Consider the following 19194-nt stretch of genomic DNA (forward strand, 5'->3'; position numbering starts at 1 on the left):
ATTCACACTCCCCCGTCAAGGCTGCAAAAATGGCATTGACTTTCAACTATGAACTTAATTCATAAGAAATACGTACAAGTGCAAAACAAAACATGGCTCTCGTTACATTCGTAATGTCATCCAAGACCAAGCAACAAACCAACACCCCAGCACTTAATCTAATGAACCTTCCCCACATTCCTTCTATGCCAAGTAGATCTTTTCTTCAGTATAGAATGCAGACCTTCATACAATATTCCAGTTTCACATTATAACAGAAACAAGGTATCTGTACCAATATTTAAATCCTCTTGCAACTAAGTACTTCCCAACTGTTTGCTGAACCTGAATGTAATGAGGAGGTATCCCATGGCAACATATTCATGATTGGTTGGCACCCTAAACCTTTTGGTGATTGCATACTTAAATAGGAGATCAGGGAAGGCGGAATCTTATACTAATCGGAAAAACAACAGCAGGCTTAGATTACCTTATGCTCAAAAGAAACTATTTTGTAATGTTAGGCGAGTCCAGGTGAAAGGGTAGTCAGATGTAACTTACTCTGCCTGCTTATTCGCTTTAAGTGAACAGACTGGTTAAGTGTGGACACACCCACACACAAGTTCAAACCAATTTCCCCAAACAAACCAAGTTATTTCTGTACTGTGGCAATTATTTCTCAGCGAATCACTTGCCCTGCTACACAGCTTCCATAACGTTACAACCATCTGGAATTCCTTAGATTTTTTTATGAAGTGACTAAAGGACTGAAAAATTTTTGGAAGAATCAACATCAGGTTAAAAATCACCAGCATATGTCATAAAATATGTTATTTTGTGGCATTAGTATACTGTAATACATAATAAACAACTGTAAATTACAGTAAGAAGCATATATCATTAAATTAAAGTAGTAGTGCAAAAAGAGGAAAAAAATAGTGAATTAGTGTATGAGGTTTCATTGTCCATTCAGAAATCTGACAGTGGTGGAGAAGAAGCCGTTCCTAAGCGTTGCTGGTGTATCTTCAGGCCTGCTCCTCCTCCTTAATGGAAGCAATGAGAAGAGCGCATGTGCTGGGTGATGGGGATCCTTAATGATGAATGCCACCTCTGACTAAGTTTGCAAACTTCTGCAGCTTTTTTCCTGTGCAGTGGCCCCTCCAGTTAGAATGGTCTCCGTGGTACACCTATATAGAGACCTTAGTGACATACCAAGTCTCCTCAAACTTTGAACGAAAATTAGCCACTGTCGTGTCTTCTTTGTAATTGTATCAATATGTTGCACACAGGTTAGAGATGCAGACACTCAGGAATTTGAAACTGCTCACCCTTTCTATTGCTGATCTCGCGATGATTACTGGCATGTGTTCGCTCAACTTCCCCTTCCTGAAGTCCACAATCAATTCCTTGGTCTTACTGACACTGAGTGCAAGGTTCCTTCAACACCACTCAACCAGCTGATCTACCTCCTCGCCACCATCTGAGATTCTGTCAACAATAGCTTTGGCATCAACAAATTTATAGTTGGCATTTCAGCTGTGCCTAGAGTCATGGGTGTAGAGAGAGTAGAGCAGTGGGCCAAGCTCACACCCCTGAGGTGCACCAGTGTTGACTGTCAAGGAGGAGGAGATGTTACTTCCGATCTGCACTAACTGTAGTCTCCCAAAGAGGCATCAAGGAGAGGAAGATGCAAGGGCCCAGGTTTTGCTTCTTGTTGATTTGTACTGAGGGTATGATTGTGTTGAACGTTGAGCTGTCATCAATAAACAGCAGCTGACGTACATATTGCTATTGTCCAGGTGATCCAAGGCCAAACAGACAGCCAGTGAGACTGCATCCACTGTACATCTATTGAGGCAGCAGGCAAATTGCAGCAAGTCCAGATCCTTGCTGAGGCGGGAGAGGATCCTAGCCATGACCAACCTCAAAGTACTTCATCTGCAGCTGGGAGGCAGTCGTCGTGGCAGGTCATCCTGCTCTTCTTGGGCACTATATGATTGCTGCCACTTTGAAGCAGGGGGAAACCTCTGACTGCAGCAGTGGGAGATTGAAGATGTCCCCCACCAGTTGGCTGGCACAGGTTTTCAGTGCCTACCAGGTACACCACCCAACACCTGGCAGCTTTCACCATCGTGAGAGATGTTCTGACATTGACCTCCGAGACAGAGGTTGCACAGTCACCAGATGCTACAGGGATTCACACGGGTGTAGCATTCGAAGCATGTATAAAAGGCATTGAGCTCATCTGGCAGGGAAGCATCACAGCCATTCATCATGTAAGGTTTCACCATGTAGGAAGCAACCATCTCGAAACACTGTCAGAGCTGACGTGCAGCCGAGTCTGTCTCTAACTTCAATCTCAATGGTTTTTCCTCTTTCTCTTAAAATATCCTTCTATAGGTCACACTTGGACTTCTTGGATCAGACGCCTTGAATGCCACAAATCTACCCCTCAGCAGACTATGAATCTCCTGATTCATCCGTGGCTTTTAGTTTGATTTTATCTGGTATGTTTTCGAAGGCACGCACTCATCTTGGTGAAGTCGATGAAAATTGTGGCATATTCATTCAGATCCAAAGATGAGCTCCTGAGTATTGTCCAGTCCACTAACTCAAAGCAATCCTGTAAGGGCCCTTCCATCTCCCTTGACTATATCCTCTTGCTCCTCACAACTGGTGCTGAAATCTTTAGTCTCTGCCGATACGCCAGGAATAGAAGTGATCAAACTTTCCAAATTGGGGTGTGGGATAGCATGGTAAGTGCACTTGATGGTGGTATAGCAGTGGCCAAGTGTGTTGGGTCCTGTGTCTACAGGTGATATTTTCGTGGCAGTTGTTCAAGATTTCTTCAAGCTGGTCTGGTTAAAATCCCTGCAATGATAGGGAAGGCATCAGGGAGCACTGTTTTGTAACTGCTGGTCACAGTGACTAGCTCCTCCAGTGCCTGTCTGACATTGACCTGAGGTGGAATGTACACCATTACCAGGATGATGGTGGAAAACTCCTTGGCAGATAAAATGGACGACATCTGACAGCTAGATGTTTCAGATGACTGAGACAGAACCGTCATGTCAGTGCATCACAATGAATTAACAGACATCCCACCTCTCCCGGAAGTTCTGGGAGTCTCCCGCATATTAATAGTAGCTCCCTGATGCCCGCAAATTATATACAATATCACGGAAATCAATTTTTTTGAGAGCGAGCGCTTGAGCGAGACAGACAGAGAGTGTGAGAGCGACCACGAGAGAGAGCGCGAGAGAGAAAGCAAGCGAGAGAGCGAGTGAAAGAGAAAGCCAGAGAGAGCACAAGCGAGAAAGCAAGAGAGAGAGCGCGAGCCAAAGAAAGCGAGAGCGACCACTAGAGAGAAACGCGAGCGTGAGCGAGACAGCACAAGAGCGACAAGAGAGCGCGAGTGAGAAAGCGAGAGCGCGAACGAGCGTGAGAGCGCGAGCCAGAGAAAACGAGAGCGACCACTAGAGAGAGAGAGAGCGCGAGTGAGAGAGACAGCGTGAGAGAAAGCGAGAGAGCACCATGGCAGAGTGTTCCAAAAAAATATAAAACATACGTCACCCCAGACTACACTAAAGTGTACCCCTGCCTAATAGGGGTCAAAATAATGACAGTGTTGCTCACTACACTGTTAGCAACAGTGACTTTTCTATTGCCCATGGTGGGTTAAGACTGTAAAAGACAAGTTGAGGTGAGTTTAACATGTGTCATTCGTTCATTAGCATAGCTAACGTTATTTAAACTAGCTGGCTAGCTGCTAAGGAGCTACTCTATTGCAGACATCCCACCTTTCCCGGAAGTTCCGGGAGTCTCCTGCAAATTGATGGTGCTACCGCCCTGAAATGAGTTTTTGCAGGGTGGGATGTCTGAATTAATGAGGAAGCAAAGTGAACAGGTGTACCTAATATAGTGGCCAATGAGTGTCAAAGAATCACAGAAAGTACAAAATATCTTTTAGTAAATGTTCCTCACGTTGGATTGTGAAATAAGCTTTTTTTATCGTTTGAAGTAGGTTTTACAAGCTAAAACACAGCATTTTATACAATTCAGACAGGGTTAGAGTGGCTTTTAAATGAATAGTTCAGGAAAAAGAGAGAAATTAAAGATCAAAATAAAACAAATGTAATTGAAACTGACATCGCTTTGCTTTTATCATTTAGCTGAGAATCAATAAGGTTACTGCCGTCTTTTCTTCAAAGCTTCTGCCAAATTAGTTATCAGAGCTTACTGGCTTGATCTGTCTACAAGTGACGGCACAGACCTGGGCATTTAATTATCAGGCTGGATAAAGACCTGGCTCTGGCCCAGTACTTGAGGTCCTGAGGAAGACATCTCATCCAACCCAAGTACAATCCAGTTGTCGTTCAGTCATGGCAATGGTTGGTGTCGATTCGACAGAAGTGGCAGTGACGACTGCATTCTGCTTGGTTATTATTTTACCTTGTTCCACCTCAAAACACTGTATAATGATTTGATCTGTATGAACACTATGCAAGACAAGCATTTTGGCACATGTGACAATAGACAAAATCTAATTCCATTCCTAGGGAAAAAGGTTAGCGGCACACCAACGAGCTAGTTTTGGACTCCCTTATTTGAAAATAACCTTCCTCTTTCTGCTTCATCAATACTTTTCAGAATCTGAAAGGCAGATTTTCCCCCATCTTCTCCTTTCCAATTGGCCACTCTTAACCGGTTTTGCTACCATCCCTCTTGGTATTTTTTTTTCTCTACACCTTCTCTAAAGCCTCACTTGCCCTTTCACAATATTCCTCCTGAACGTATTATTCCCTCGGAAAGAGAATTCCACCTTAAAGAGTTACAAAACTTGCAGTGAGATTTACAAAACAGTTGGCTAAAATCTGACCAATCATTGAAGTTGATTACTTGACCTGTCCCAGCTTGAATTGCAAGAGACAATATGACTGTTAAATGTTGTTTCTTTGCTGCTGAGTTCTTCTTCCATAGAAAAGACGATGGGTAATGACCTGGTAGACTACTTCCAACTGCAAGAACACGGATTCATAGAGCTAAGCAGCTCAGAAACAGGGCCTTCAGCCCAATTCCTCCACACTGACCAAGGTGCTACCTGAACTAGGCACATTTGTCTATGTTTTGGCAATATCCCACAAAAACTTTCTGATCCATATACTTGTCCAAATATCTTATAAATATTGTAATTTGTCTTGCCTCTACCACTTCCTCAGGTAGCTTGTTCCATATACTCAAAACCCTCTGGAAAGAAGTTGCTCCTCACGTTCTTTAAATCTTTCCCCCCTCACCCTAAATCCATGCTCTCTTGGTTCAGACTCCCATACTTTGGGAAAAGAACTGTATCTACGTCCCTTGTGATGTAATATGCCTGTTTATACCCACCTTTGGGTTATTTAGCCCTGAGTAAATTAACTACCATTGAAGAATCAAAAGAACAGAAAATAATATTTACAGGCCGCAGACAAGATTTAGAAGAAGAATTAGGCCATTTGGCCCAACGTGTTTGCTCTACTATCTCATCATAGCTGATCCAATTTTCCTCTCAGCCCCAGTCCCCTGTCTTCACCCCATATCCCTTCATACTCTCATCAACTAAGAATCTATCAACTTGTGCCTTAAATATACAAACGTTTGTACATGAAGACTTGGTCTCCACAGCTGCCTGTGGCAAAGAATGCTACTGATTCACCACTCTCTAGCTAAGGGAATTCCTCCTCATCTCTGTTCTAAAAGGACGCCCCTCTATTCTGAGGCCATGTCCTCTGGTCTTAGACTCTCCCACTATAGGAAACATCCTCTCCACATCCACTCTATCAAGGCATCTTACCATGCAATAGGTTAAAATGAACTCACCCCTCATTCTTCAGAATTCTAGTGCCATCGAACACTCTTCATATGACAAGCAGCCTCATGTGTGGCACATTGTCAAAGGCTCTCTTAAAATACAAGTATACAACATCAACCGATTCTCCATTGTCTATCCTGCTTGTTATTTCTTCAAAGGATTATAACAGATCTGTCAGGCAAGGTTTTCCCTTGAGGAAACCATGCTGACGACAGCCTATTTATCATGTGCCTCCAAGTACCCTGTGACTCATCCTTAATAATCGACTCTAACATCTTCCCAACCACTAATGTCAGGCTAACTGGCCTATAGTTTCACTTCTTCTGCCTCTCTCCCTTCTTGAAGAGTTGAGTGACATTTGCAATTTTCTAGTCTTCAGAAACCATTCCAGAATCTCGTGATTCTTTAAGGATCATTACTAATGCATCCACAATGTCTTCTGCCACCTCTTTCAGAACTCTGGGGTGTACATCTGGTCCAGTGACTTATATACCTTCAGACCTTTCCATTTCCCAAGAAGTTTCTCTCTAGTTATGGTAACTTTACATACTTCATGCCCCCTGACAGCTGGAACTCCCACCATACTGCAAGTGTCTTTGTGAAGACTGATGCAAAACTCTTATTCAGTTCATCTTCCATTCTGTTGTCCCCCATTACTATCTCTCCAGCATTATTTCACAGCAGTCCGATATCGACTCTTGCCTCTCTTTTACACTTTATGTACCTGAAGAAACATTTGGTATCTACTTTGATATTATTGGCTAGCTTTCTCAACATTTCATCTTTACCTTTTTAATGCCTTTTTTAAATTGCCTTCTGTTGGTTTTTAAAAGCTTCCCAATCCTCTAACTTCCCACTAATTTTTAGCCACAGTTGTCTCACCTTTCCTTTAGAATACTTCTTCCTCTTTGGGATGTATATATCCTGTGCTTTCAGAATTACTTCCAGAAATTCCAGTTATTGCTGCTCTGCCATCATCCCTGCCAGTGTTCATTTCCAATCAATTCTGGCCAACTCCTCTCCCATGTCTCTGTAATTCTCTTTACTCTGCTGTCTGACTTCAGCTTCTCTTTCTCAAATTTCAGGGTGAAAGAGTCATCTTTGTTTGGATAAGTAATTAGAGACCACTACCTGGGTCACAGGCAATCTGACCAATCTTTCCTCCACGGACCCTGTCTACACACTTCTCCCTGCCTCAGGAAAGCAGCCAACATATTCAAAGACCGGATCTCTCATCTGATAAACTGGACTTGAACTCAAAATCTACCTTGTTGTTGCCTTGTAGCTTGTTGTCTTCCTGCTCTGCACTTTCTCTGAAACTAACAAGAATTTGTCAATCCTGTCATTGTTTTTCCCCTGTACTACCTCAACGTACAGATGTGATGAAATATGTGTGGATGGCATGACAAAGTTTTTCATTGTACCTCGGTACAATACTAAACCAATTTACCAGTTGCTGCTCTCCTTGTTGTGTGTTTTGCTTGTTATCAGTCGTTTCACACACAAGGGTGTGACAGAGAAGAGCAAGGGAGTTGAGCAGGCTTTGGGACCTCTTCACTTTTAGGATCAGAAACAGATGTCCTCATTTTAATTTCAGTTCTCTCAGCATTCCAATTTTTGCTAGAAAGCAAGTGTAACTCCAGATCATCACGTTGAATGTCAACTGTCCATTTGCCTCCACCGATGCTGTCTGGCCTGCTGTGAGTCAGTAGGTTGTTGGTTCAAAACCCACTGTAGAGCACAAGTGGAAAATGACTAAACTGGCATTGCAGTTGAGAGAACTGTGAGGTACTGAGAGAGATGTTCATCTCTCTGTTCTGTCAGGTGTACACAAAAGGTTACTCTTAGTGGGAAGTTGCTACACTGCAATTGTGAGCACTCTTGAATATAATTAGCTGTAAAGCACAAAAGCACCTTTCACAGTGGACTAGACCAGAACAAGAAGGGGAGCGTGGCTATAAGCTAAGGTCATGGTAGGATTTGTAAATGTGATTAAGAATTCTAAAACTCAGTGCTCTGCACAATGTGGCTGACAAATAGATGACTGATAGATATAGCACTTGGAGTTTCTATAAGGTGGGAAAGGTTGCAACCAATACAATCCAACTTGAAATTGATTAGTGATTGGTTGGGTCTCAAGCTGGTTTCAAATTTTTCAGTGACATTTGGTAATGATCGTACGTATCTTGCATCACTTCAGGAAAAATAATCACTCAGCTGTTTATTCAAATAACGTACAGCGGTTTCAAAGTTCAAAGTAAATCTTTATCATGGGGAACACTGGTTCTCAGAATACCACACAGAGACAACAAATCGGTTGCATACTGTGATCAAGGGAGGAAAACCGATTATAACTGATGGATAAGTAATTGAGGTATAACAAGGAGGAGTGTGTGTCATTGACAGAACCAAGTCTGTGCTGGTGAGCTGCCCTCTGGGACTGCCAGAGCTATGTAGAGCTGGGAGTCGGGGGAGTGACCAGCTCAGGCATTTCAGTTGGGGGTCTACGTGCTGTGGGCCTGGAGTCACATAGAAAGTCAGAGAGCCACACTGCATAGCATCAGGCCCTGTGACCCAGCTGGTGCATGCTGACCAAGATTCCCATCAAAGTTAGTCTCATTTCCTCATATTTGGCCTGTATCCCTATCCTATCCCTGTACGTGTCCAAGTGCCTTTAAAATGCTGTCAGTGTACCTGCCTCAACCACTTCCTCTGGCAGTTCATTCTACATGCTAACCACCTTCTGGGTGGAAAGTTGCCCCTCAGGTTCCCATTACATCATTTTCCTCTCACCTTAAAGCTGCACCCTCTATTTCTTGATGCCCCAACCTTGGGGGGAGAAACTGTGCCCATTCATATCTACTTCTCTGAAAGACATGGACATCGATATGGATATAGATGGGAATCTCAGGGACTTTTCTAAACATTACAGGGTCCACTCTTTATTCTGGAGTTATTTAATTAGCTAAAGATCCCTGATGGCTGGTGTGGAATTTCTATATATAGGGATATATAGAAATATCTCTATATAGGCCTCCTGTAATGAGACCATTGTTACTGTGTCCCTGAATAATGCCTCCCTCCTGGGTTGTGCAGTTTTATAAATCCATGATTACGTGCACACCTAACAAAAGCATCAGGATGTTCCAGGGGCTGGTTCCTCACCCTTGCTGGATACTAACATAGCAGTCACTGCCTGTAGCACGTTACTCTCCAAAGCCACACTGTGGGTGGCTCATTAACCAAAGCAATCCCCTGGACACCAGGGGATTCATGCAGGATAATGTATAGAATCAGCAACCGTATGGAATGGTAGCACAAGCTTGCGGGATCAAATGATCTGCTCCTGCTTCTCACTACTGTGTATCCGAATTCTGATCAAATGATCAAACTGCCTGATGTCATCTGAATACTGTGTATGCCCGCAGGAAAACAAATCTCAGAGCTATATACACTGAAATATATATACTTTGATAATAATTTTTCTTAGAACTTAAACTTTGAACATCAGAGCCCAGGGAAAGCAATATTAACCTAGGCCATGATGGCAAATGCTCCCTGTTCCATTACCATGTGCGTTCCAGCTATAGGAAGGATGACATTAAGCTGGAAAGGGTGCCAGAAACATTCACAAAGATGTTCACAGGACTGGAGAACTTGAGTTATGAGAATGGACTGGGTATGCTGGAGCATAGGAGTCTCCTTTAGCCTGTCCTGTACAACCATAACTGCCACGGCCAAGAAAGTTCACCAGAACCTCTACATTATTGATCCACCACAGAAAACATCCTATCCGTATGCACCATGGTTTGGTATGGTAACTCAAGACCACAAGAACCTGCAGAGTTGTGGACACAGCTCAACAAACCACAGAAACCAACCTCCAGGCTCAAGGACAGCTTCTATACCACAGTAAAAAGACCAGTGAATAGCCCCTTAGTTTGATAATTATGGACTCTGCCTCATTATGATCTTACAGCTTATTGTCCACTTACACTGCATTTTCTCTGTAACTGTTACACTTCATTCTGCAATCTGTTATTGTTTTCCCTTGTACTACCTCAATGCACTGTTATGATTAAGTGATCTGCATGCATGGAGTGTAAAACAAAGGTTTCACTCTCAGTACACGTGACAATAGTAAATTAAGGGGTTATTGGGTTATAGGGTCCGCCCCCCAGTTTACAGGAGTCTAAAGCTAGAGAGCATTGGGTTAAGATGAAAGGGGGATGATTTAAAAGGGACTTAGGGGACAACTTTTTCATCCAGTGTTGGTGATTGTCTATGGATTGAGTTCCCAGAAGCAGCTGTAGAGGTGGAGTCAGTTACACTTAAAAGACATTTGGACAGATGCATGGGGAGACAAGTCCTGGACAGATGCAGGACAAACACAAGCAAACATGACTAGCTCCGACAGACAGTGTGGCTGACACAGATGGAATTAGGGTGAGAGGCCTGTTTCTCTTCTGTCTGACTGAGACACTCAGTGATTTCTATGAAAAAGGACACATGTCCCCTCAAATCAGTAAAGCTGCCAATTCCTCAGCTCCGTTCTGGATTTGTCTGATAGTAGAACATTAACTCCAAAACACAGTAAATCCTGGAGAAAAATCAATAGGCAATAAAAAATTATTGTCTTTCAATTTCTGTGAACACTTATTTGTTGAGTATCAAAATATTGGCAACAGGTTCAAGAGTGCAGCTGTTCAATTGTTCTTGAAGTTTAATCCAACTGGCCAGTGAACTATCTGTGTTCTTTCCAATTGGCTGGGAATTGAACCAATGAAAGGAATGTGAAGACAGAGTTTTCTACTATGTCTATATTCCTGTTAGGAATCACCTCTCATCAGTGCCTATTGCGCTGGAGGGGGTGCTCAGAAGAGAGAAGACATAGTCAAAGACTCCCTTCTGCTCTGGACGTTCTCTCTTCTTTCCCCTTCCATTGAGCAGGAGTTTTTAAAAAAGCCTTAAAGTGCATAGCATTAGGCCCAAGGACAGCTTCTATTGAATCGGTCTGTTACAAGGGCCACCCTTAGTAATAATGATCAGAGCAGCACAGCAAGGATCTATGATTACCAACAAGTACCTTTATTGTCTAACCTGCGTGCACACTCATTAGCTTTCCCTGACTGTCCTGGATAGTGGAAGAATAGAAAAGGGAACACCCGAGGAAAGGAATCTACTATTGCCAAGCATTCCTCATAATCCTGATTAACCCTCCACACGTTTCACGTAAGGTCACTCCCACTTGTATCTGCGATGATTAATCTTGTATACCTTGTATTTGAAACCTTCCCATTTACATTCATTCCTTACCAGTTCAAATGTCGCCTTGTCAGTGTTATTGGCTGTAAGTCACCTGATTGACCTACACCACCTTCTTATTGGCTCTGGTCCAAGGGCTATGCAACTTCATGCCTTAAACCAGTTAAACCAGGCCACTCAGACATTAGACCAACATAACACATCAGGCTGCTCACCAGGTTAAGAGCCCATGGTATTACAGGAAAGTTACTAACATGGTTAGAGCATTGGCTGATTGGAAGAAGGTAGCGATCCTTGTTTAGTTGGCTGCCAGTGACTTGTGGTGTTCTGCAGTGGTCAGTGGTGGGACCACTTCTTTTTATGCTGTATATAAATGACTTAGATGATGAAATAGATGATTTTGTTGCCAAGTTTGCAGATAATATGAAGATTGGTAGAGGGGCAGGTAGTGATGAGAAAACAGGTAGAATGCAAAAGGACTTAGACAGATTAGTAGAATGGGCAATAACGTGGCAAGTGAAATATAATGCCGGAAAATGCATGGTCATGAACTTTGGTAGCAGAAATAAATGTACAGACTATTTTCTAACTGAGAAGAATATCCAAAAATCTGAGATGCAAAGGGACTTGGGAGTCCTTGTGCAGAACACCCTAAAGGTTAACTTGCAGGTAGAGTCAATGATGAGGAAGGCAAATGCCATGTTAGCATTCATTTCAAGAGGTCTAGAATACAAGAGAAGGAATGTGATGCTGAGGCTTTATAAGGCAGTGGTGAGGCCTCACCTCGAGTATTGTGTACAGTTTTGGGCTCCTCATCTTAGAAGAGATACGCTGGCATTGGAGATGGTCCAGAGGAGATTCACAAGGATGATTCCAGAAATGAAAGGGTCATCATACGACAAATGTTTGATGGCTCTGGGTCTGTACTCGCTGGAATTTAGAAGGATGAGGGAGGATCTCATTGAAACCTTTCGAACGTTGAAAGGCCTAGACAGAGTAGGTGTGAGAAAGGATGTTTCCCCATGGTGGGAGAGCCTAGGACAAGAAGGCACAGCCTCAGGATAGAGAGCTGTCCATTCAAAACAGAGATGCTGAGAAATTTTGTTTAGGCAGAGGGTGGTGAATTTATGGAATGTGTTGCCATGTGCTGCTGTGGAGGCCAGGTTATTGGGTGTATTTAAGGCAGAGATTGATAGGTTCTTGATTGGACGTGGCATCAAAGGTTATGGGGAGAAGGCCGTAAAATGGGGTTGAGGAGGGGAAATAAAAGGATCAGCCATGATTGAACGGCAGCACATACTCAATGGGCCAAATGGCTGAATTCTGCTCCTATATCTTATGGTCTTATAATGGGATTACTTCTGTAGACCTGCAATGGTACACATTACACAGTTTATCTGAGAATGATCTCAGGTTTAGCAGCTCAAACTCCTTGTGTCCATATTCAATTGCTCTGATTAGATTATCCCAGAGCAAGAATCAGTTCTCAAACAGTTCACAAAATAGAGATTACAGAGCAGCTTCCTAAAATGTCAGTCTCCACTCCTTCAACCTCAAGGCAAGAACAAAGACGATGAGTTTGTCTACTTCCATTGTCCTTGATTCATTCGAAACCACTGATTAATAGACTAGTTTTTTCCCAGCTAACAATCCACAGTAAACATGGTTCTCAACTTTTTTTTTTGCTTGCGGCACATTTGTGACTTTCAAATATCTCTTTTGTCCCTACCTTCCATAGTCTAAGCTACTTGCTAAAGTTTTTATTGGTCAACTGTACTAATTATTCTAATACAGTCAATAATTATGCTTAAACAGGTTATAGGTATTGTATGTTAAATGTAATGTTACAGGTGTAAATAAATAATAAAAACTATTTCAAAGCTCTGAATAGGATAAGTTATTGTATAACTTATCCTATATTATATAATATTCTTCCAACCATCAAAGAAAAAGTGCATTATATTGTTACTTTGGGTTTTCTGTGAGATCTGCTCAACTGATGCAAACAAGTAGATTTTTGAATATCTGGTTGAAACTTGGTTAAAGATAATCAAAGATAACTCCTATTCACAACATCAAGATGGTAAAGAGCTTTCGATAGCAGGTGAAGGGCAAGATTAAAACCACATTCAATCAGATAAGAAGTAGGAAATCCAATTAAAAACAACTTTGCTTTCTTCCAGAGAAATATTCATTTCTTTTATATTTACATATTTTAGTAATATTTCATTCAAACAGTAAACTTATCATGGCCCATTCAGAAGCTCCTGTGGCTCCCAGTTTCTCGTCCTTCACTTGTGACTCCTATAAAAGCCAGCATATTGCCCACATTGAGAACCAAGGCCCTATTACAATAAAATGAACTCTTGACTTTGCAATCTACTTCATAGTTCTACACGTTATCATCTCTCTGTAACTTTAGCATTTTAGTCTGCAATCTGTTATTGTTTTTCCCTGGTTTGAGCTCAATTGGATCCGATAATCTTATGGATGGCATGCAAAACAAAGTTTCTTACTGTACCTCAGTACAGGTGACAATAATAAACCAGATTTACCAATTTGACTTCCAGATTTCAGGAAAATAAAAGCAATTCTGAGACAGTGAATGTTACAGTACCTGAATATTTAGGGATATACTGATAAGGATATTCCCAGTTATCGCTAAGATTGTTCCCAGGATGGTTGTCTAGAGAAAGGTAAAAGAAAAAGGCATTAGTGAACTGAATGTAAGATTAGGCAACAGAAAGATGAAAAAATATACAATCGCTCTCATCCTGGTGTTGAGACATAGAAGGTCTGGTTTATTGAGAAAATTCTCCTAACTTTGCAAAAAGAACGGCTCCTGTGGTCATTCCCGTCAATAATAAGTATACCACTCTGGATACTGTTGAGAGGGGAAATGACCTACCAGGGAGAAGTCGCAGCGAGCAGGTCTCTGGCACTGAGTATGGCTCTGTTGCTCAGAAGGTAATGGGGGAGAAGAGCTGTGCTGTGGTGACAGGGGATTCGGTGGTTCAGGGAACAGAATGGAGGTTCTGTGGACAAGAACTAGATTTCTGTTCAGGTGCCAGGGTCTAAGACAACTTGATTGGGTCCACAGCATTCTTAAGCAGGAGGGTGAATAGCCAGAGGTCGTGGTCCATGTTGGTACTAACAACATGGATAGGATGGGTGATGAGGTCCTGCGAAGTGAGTACAGGGAGTTAGGTACTAAGTTAAACGTCAAGACGTCCAGGGAGGTGATCTCAGGATTACTACCCATGTCACATGACTATGAGGCCAGAAATAGGAAGATTATACAGTGGAACAAATGGCTAAGGAGTTGGTGCAGGAGTGAAGGCTTCAGATTATTGAATTATTGGGCTCTCTTGCAGGGAAGGAGGGGCCTGTACAGAAGAGAAGGTTTCCACCTGAAGCAGAGGGGACTAATACCCTAGCGGAAAGGTCTGCTAGCAAACGAGAGTTGCAGGGGGATGGGAACCAAAGCACCAGAACAGTTAGTGAAGTGGTTGAGGAGAACGACGTTATATCTACCAACAAAGTCACGAATCAAAAGGGTGAGCATCGTGGGACTATTGTTCTGAACTACATATATTTCAATGCAAGGAGTATCGTAGGAATGGCAGATGAGTTTAGGGCATGGATCAGCACAAGGAATTACAGCATTGCATCCATTAGTGAGACTTGGTTGCAGGAGGGGCAGGACTGGCAGCTCAGTGTTCCAGGGTTCAGTCAGGACAGACTGGAAAGCTTGTCTAATGAGACTTTATAGGGAGAACTGAGGAACAGGAAAGGTATGACCATGTTAATGATAAAATTATAGACCACCAAGTCTGTGGGATTTAGAGTAGCAAAGGTGTAGAGAGATCGCAGACTGTTACCAGAACATGAGGTTGTAATAGCAGGTGATTTTAACTTTTCACATATTGACAGAGACTCCCTTAGTGTAAAAGGGCTGGATGGGAAAGAATTTGTCAAATGTGTTCAGGAAAATCTCCTTCATTAGTACATAGATGTCCCAAGCAGAGAAAGTGCAATACTAGATCTCTTGTGAGGGAATGAGACAGGCAGATGATTGAAATTTGTGTAGGGGAACACTTCGCATCTAGTGATCACAATGCCATTAGTTTCAAAGTAATTATGGAAGAGGATAGGTCTGGTCCTTGGGTTCAGATTCTAAATTAAAGAAAAGCAAATTTTGATGGTATCAGAAAGGATCTGGCCAAGTCTGGATTGGGACAGGCGGTTTTCTGCCAAAGGTGTACTTGGTAAATGAGAGGCCTCCAAAAGTGAAATTTTGAGAATACAGAGTTTGTATGTTTCTGTCAGAATAAAAGGCAAGGATAACAGGTTTATGCAACCTTGGTTTTTGAGAAATATTGAGGCCCTGATTAAGAAAACGGAGGTGCATAGGGATTCAGGAAGAAATGAGGTACTTGAGGAGTATAAGAAATGCCAGCGAACACATACAAAAGAAATCAGGAGGGCTAAAAGACATGACGTTGCTCTAGCAGACATGGTGCAGGAGAATCCTATGTCTTCTACAGATGTATTAAGAGCTAAAGGATAGTAAGGGACAAAACTGGTCCTCTGGAAGATCAAAGTGGTAATCTACAGTTTGTATGTGTGAAGCCAAAAAAGATGGGGGGAATGATCTTAAGTAGATTTTCTGCATCTGCATTTACTCGGGAGACTGACACAGAGCCTAAAGATGTAAAACAAGCAGCAGCGAGGTCCCTACACAGATTACTGAAGAGGAGGTGTTTGCTGTCTGAGGCAAATTAGGGTGGATAAATCACCAGGACCTAACAAGTGTTCCTTTGGACTCTGTGGGAGGCTGGTGCAGAAACTACAAGGGCCTTAACAGAGATTTAAATTATCCTTAGCCACAGATGAGGTGCTGGAGGATTGCAGGATAACAAATGTTCCGTTGTTTAGGAAATGTTTTAAACACAAGACCATAAGATATAGGAGCGGGAGTAGGCCATTCGGCCCATCGAGTCTGCTCCGTCATTCAATCATGGGCTGATCCAATTCTTCCAGTCATCCCCACTTCCCTGCCTTACAGTACAGAAACAGGCCCTTCAACCCATCTGGAACACCCTGACCACTAAACACCAACTTACCTCGTAATTACCTTGCACTCTGTTGCCCAAATGCCTGCACTATCCTGTAACTGTAACACTACATTCTGCATTCTGTTACCGTTTCCCCTTTTATTACCTGTATGGATGGCATGCAAAACAATGTTTTCCACTGTACCTTGGTACATTTACAAGGGGCAGCACAGTGGTGTAATGGTTAGCTATTACAGCACCAGTAATAGGGGTTCAATTCCGCCACTGTCTACAAGGAGCTTGACTCCCACATTTTCCTCCCACTTTTCAAAGACGTATGGGTTATTAGGTCAATTGGTCACATGGATATAATTGGGCAGCAGGGGCTTTTTGTGTTGGAAATGCCTATAACTCTGCTAGGCCTCTAAAAATATTAGTAAAATAAATGTGACAGTAATGAACCAATTTACCAATTCCTGCTGCCATGGTAAAACAACCAAACTAATCAAGGCACAATCCACCCTGGTGATTCTCTCTTCTCCCCCTCCCATCGGGTAGAAAATACAAAATATTGAGAACACATATCAGGACAGCTTTATCCCACTGTTATAAGACTGTCGTTTTGATTTTTTTTACACAATAAAGACAAGCTCTTGATCTTCCAATCTACCTAGTCATGACCTTGCATTTTATTTGCTTGTAGGCACTTTGCATAACCGTAACTGATTCTGCAATCTGATTTTTTTTCTTTTGTACAACCTCTATGTACTTATATATGGAATAATTTGTATGGATGTCATATAAAAAAAAGGTTTTTCACTCTATCTTGGTACGTGACAATAAAAAGCCAATTACCATTTGCAAATTTATTTAGCATTCTCATCATAAGACCAAAAGATATAGGAGCAGAAATAGGCCATTTTGTCCACCGATCCTGCTCCGGCTTTCATCATAGCTGATCCAACTTTCCTCTCAGCCCCAATCTCCTGCCTTCTCCCCATAACCCTTCATTCCCTGACCTATCAAGAATCTATCAACATTAAATATACATAAAGACATGGCCTCCACAGCTGCCTGTGGCAAAGAATTCCACAGATTCACCACTCTCTGGCTAAAGAAATTCCTCCTCATCTCCGTTCTGAAAGGATGCCCCTCTATTCTGAGGTTGTGTCCTCTGGTCTCAGACTGTCCCACCATAGGAAACATCCTCTCCACATCCACTGTATAAAGGCTTTTCACCATTTGATAGGTTTCAATGAGGTCACTCCTCATCTTTCACGATGGCCCAGAGCCATCAGATGCTCTTCATATGACAAGCCGTTCAATCCTGGAATCATTCTCGTGAACCTCCTTTGAACCCTCCCCAGTTTCAGCACATCCTTTCTAAGGGACCCAAAACTGCTCACAATACTCCAAGTGAGGCCTTACCAGTGCTTTATAAAGCTTCAAATTTACATCCTTGCTTTTATATTCCAGTCCTCTTGAAATGAATGCGAACATTGCATTTGCCTTCCTTACCACACTCTCAACATGCAAATTAACTTTAGAGAATCCTATACAAGTTCTCCCAAACTCTTTACACCTCAGTTTTTTTATATTTTCCCTCCATTTAGAAAATAGTCAACCCCTCTACCAAAGTGCATGACCATACATTTCCTGACACTGTATTCCATATGTCATTACTTTGCCCATTCTCCTAAACTGTAATTCCTTCTGTAGTTTGCAACAAAGCCATCGATTCTATCATTCAAATCATTCGCGTATAACGTAAAAAGAATCAGACCCAACAAAGACCTCTGTGGAACAACACGAGTCACCAGCATCTAACAAGGCTCCCTTTATTCCCACTCTTTGCCTCCTGCCAATCTGCTACTGGTTTATCCATTCTAGAATCTTTCCTGTAAAACCATGGGCTCATAGCTTGTTAAGCAGTCTCATGTATGACACCTTGTCAAAGGCCTTTTGGAAATCTAAGTATACAACATCAACCCATTCTCCTTTGTCTATCCTGCTTGTTACTTCTTCAAAGAATTTCAACAGATTTGTCAGGCAAGATTTTCCCTTGAGGAAACCATGCCTATTTTATCATGTGTCTCCAAGTACCCTGAGACCTCATCCTTAATAATTAACTCCAACATCTTCCCAACCACTGAGGTCAGGCCAATTGGCCTGTAGTTTCCTTTCTTCTGCCTCTCTCCCTTCCTGAAGAGTGGAGTGACATTTGCAATTTTCCAGCCTTCCGAAACGACTCCAGAATCTAATGATTGTTGAAAGATCATTACTAATGCCTCCACGATCTCTTCAGCTACCTCTTTCAGAACCCTGGGGTGTTCACCAACTGGTCCAGGTGACTTAACTACCTTCAGAACTTTCAGTTTTCCCAAGAACCTTCACTCTAGTTATGGTAACTTCACACACTTCATGCCCCCTGACGTCTAGAACTTCCACCACACTGCTAGTGTCTTCCACAGTGAAGGCTGAGGCAAAATACTTAGTCAGTTTGTCTGCTATTTCATTGTCCCCCATTAATATCTCTCCCCCATAGTTTTCCAGCGGTCCGATATCCACTCTTACCTCTTTTTTATATTTCATGTATCCGAAGAAACCTTTGGTATCCTCTTTCATATTATTAGCTGGTTTACTTTCGTATTTCATCTTTACATCTTAATTACTTTTTTAGTTGCCTTCAGTTGGTTTTTAAAAGCTTCCCAATCCTCTAATTTCCCACTCATCTTTGCTGTATTATATATGCCATCTCTATGGCTTTTATGTTAACTTTGACTTCTCTAGTTAGCCATGGTTGTGTAAACTTTCCTTTAATATATTTCTTCCTTTGAGATGTATATATCCTGTGCCTTTTGAATTGCTTCCAGAAATTCCAGACACTTGTGGCTCTCCTTTTTAAAATGTATTTATTTACGGGATGAGGGCATCGCCAGCTAAGCCAGCATTTATTGCCCATCCCTAGTTGCCCTGGAGAAGGTGGTGATGAGCTGCCTTCGTGAACTGCTGCATCTGTCATCATCCCTACCAGTGTTCTTT

The 19194-nt window shown here is 42.2% G+C and overlaps 1 protein-coding gene across 2 annotated transcripts in view; it reads right to left on the bottom strand.

Annotated features, from left to right (window-relative positions):
- The window catches only part of LOC140197701 (NIPA-like protein 2), a 106578-nt gene that overhangs the window by 50432 nt on the left and 36952 nt on the right, over positions 1–19194 (bottom strand). The window contains exon 2 of one of the 2 annotated variants that reach the window (XM_072258065.1): positions 13713–13781. The exons of the other annotated variant lie outside the window; for it this stretch is intronic. Within the exon in view, the coding sequence (XP_072114166.1) occupies positions 13713–13781 (69 nt within the window). The remainder of the gene's footprint in view (positions 1–13712; positions 13782–19194) is intronic. 2 annotated transcript variants of the gene reach the window in all.

The sequence above is a fragment of the Mobula birostris genome, chromosome 1 (genome assembly GCF_030028105.1).
Source record: "Mobula birostris isolate sMobBir1 chromosome 1, sMobBir1.hap1, whole genome shotgun sequence".
NCBI classification, from domain to species: domain Eukaryota; kingdom Metazoa; phylum Chordata; class Chondrichthyes; order Myliobatiformes; family Myliobatidae; genus Mobula; species Mobula birostris.